The sequence below is a fragment of the Penaeus chinensis genome, chromosome 37 (genome assembly GCF_019202785.1).
Source record: "Penaeus chinensis breed Huanghai No. 1 chromosome 37, ASM1920278v2, whole genome shotgun sequence".
Classification (NCBI taxonomy): Eukaryota; Metazoa; Arthropoda; class Malacostraca; order Decapoda; family Penaeidae; genus Penaeus; species Penaeus chinensis.
Genome location: NC_061855.1, coordinates 34,491,326 through 34,493,825, shown reverse-complemented (window position 1 = coordinate 34,493,825; position 2,500 = coordinate 34,491,326). Strand labels below are relative to the sequence as shown.

At 34.2% G+C, this 2,500-nt stretch overlaps 1 protein-coding gene across 1 annotated transcript in view; it reads left to right on the top strand.

The window, feature by feature from the left end:
* LOC125045390 (putative neural-cadherin 2) overlaps window positions 1-2,500 on the top strand; it is a 248,072-nt gene that overhangs the window by 113,068 nt on the left and 132,504 nt on the right. The window contains exon 3 of the mRNA XM_047642600.1: window positions 1-7. This exon is cut by the window's left edge and continues 109 nt beyond it. Within this exon, the coding sequence (XP_047498556.1) occupies window positions 1-7 (7 nt within the window). The remainder of the gene's footprint in view (window positions 8-2,500) is intronic.

Below are 2,500 nucleotides of genomic sequence, written 5' to 3'. Positions count from 1 at the left end.
TGATAAGGTACGCTAACTCAGAGTGGGCCTGTGCCTTTGATATGTGTTATATATATGTATATATATGTATATATGTTTGTGTGTGCGCGCGAGCGTGTATACATATTATATATATATATATATATATATATATATATATATATATATATATATATATATATGCATGTTTACACATACACACACAAAACACACACACACAAACACACACACACACACACACATATATATATATATATATATATATATATATATATACATATGCATGTAAATACACACACACATACACACGCACACACACACATATATATATGTATATATATACACTTTATAAAAATATTTTTTTTTATACATATATGTGTATTTATGTATATGTGTATTTATTTGTATGTATATGTGTGCGTGTGTGCGTGTGAGCGTACCCAGGCATATCAATTATCTCGCGTGATGGGACGAATCCAAAGAAACCTTAAGATTCCCAAGACATATACCAACGATGCTCCGAAAATAGGTTCATACCGCGCAAAGAACAGTGCCTACTACACGGGGGAAGCCCCCCACCCCACCCCACCTCCACCCACCAAAGAGCCAGACCGTGCCTCTCCTCGCAGTACTCTCGGAACGTCGAGTCAAAAAGCAATTCGGGAAGCGGGACGAGAAAGCTGAGCAACAAAACACTTCTGCACGGTCAATTTGCAAATATGAGATCTGCATCTCTCGCCGGGAGAATGGTTGGAGAGGTACCAGGAGAGGTACGGCCGGGCCCTTTGTGAGGCCCGTCGATGCTAGTACTCGGAGAGTTTTTTTTTATATTTGCCACTTCTCCCCCTCTCCTCCATTTCCTTTTGCACTCTTTCGGACACGCTTTCGTTTGGAGGTTTTTCACTTATATATTTCTCTCTCTATAATTTTCGTTCTATATCGATTTCTTTGTGTGTGTGTGTATGCATAATATATATATATATATATATATATATATATATATATATATATATATACACAAACACACACACGCACACACACACACACACACGCACACACACACACGCACACATACACACACACACACACACACATATATATATATATATATATATATATATATATATATATATATTTATATATACATGTGTGTATGTATATATATATATATATATATATATATATATATATATATTTATACATATATATAATGCGTATATATATATATATATATATATATATTTATACATATATATATATTTATACATATATATATATATAGAATGTGTATATATATATTTATTTATATATATAAATCTATTTATACACACACACACACACATATATAATGTGTATATAAAAAAAATCTCTATCAATCTCTCTCTCTCTCTCTCTCTCTCTCTCTCTCTCTCTCTCTCTCTCTCTCTCTCTCTCTCTCTCTCTCTCTCTCTCTCTCTCTCCTTCTCTCTTTCTCTCTCTCTCTCTTTCTCTCTCTCTCTCTCTTGCAATATCCAATGTCGACAAATGGAATCAGCCATCAAGAGATTTGGAACAAAAGTCGTGTGTCATCCTTCTTCACGACCTCTTTAAATAGAGTGATGAAGAGAGAGGGAGACGTCCGAGATAAGTTATTGTTTGAAATTTAAAAAGATTTTGAATATGAACACAGGATGTCTAAATTTATTTTTCCTTTTTTTCTTTCTTTGTCTTTTCTTCTAATACTGGAACAAATCTTCAAACTTTAGGATCAATTATAGTTTTTAGTGAGTGCAATTCGAGAGGGTTCAACAGCCGTGGATATTTTACAAATTAATGCAAATTCAAAAGACCCAGTATCGAAGTGGTTTTGGAAAGGAATTTGTTTTTTGCGAGAACACCTAAGAAACAAGATTTCACACTGCAGGTGCTTGGCATTAAGAAGTTATAAGCATTTCTCTTCAAATTTATGAAAGAAAAAGGAGGGAAAACTTGTGTTAGAACCTTAAGTATGTGTGTAAACATTCTGTATAGAGGGTGGGCGGTAATAGAACTGACATGGTATAAAATAAATATAATGAAAAATAAGTTTCAGAGAGAGAGAGAAGGGGAGAAAAAGAGAGGGAGAGACGAAGAAAGATATTTACAAATTAGTTGATATAGTTGATAGATATACAGTACAGATAGATGTATAGAAGGGTATACAGGATAGATAGACGGACATAAAAGAACAGAGAGATTAATACTCGTTTTACAGGCTGACGAAAACAATAAGTATGCGCTATACAATCTTCCATGTCAGCAAAATACACACAGGCATGCTTATTGCATATCAGTATAACAGAAAGTCTATATCACACATTTCACTTCGGCTACAACCATATCACGCATCAGACCAATTTTATAGGTCGTATGAAACAGCACAATAGAAGTGGAACGACCCTCCCTGACAAGGAATTACCGGGTGCTCGTACCTCGAGTAAGGGAGGTATATAGTTGATATAGGTTTTGTTATGTAAGGTAGATATATAAAGATTCAGATTTA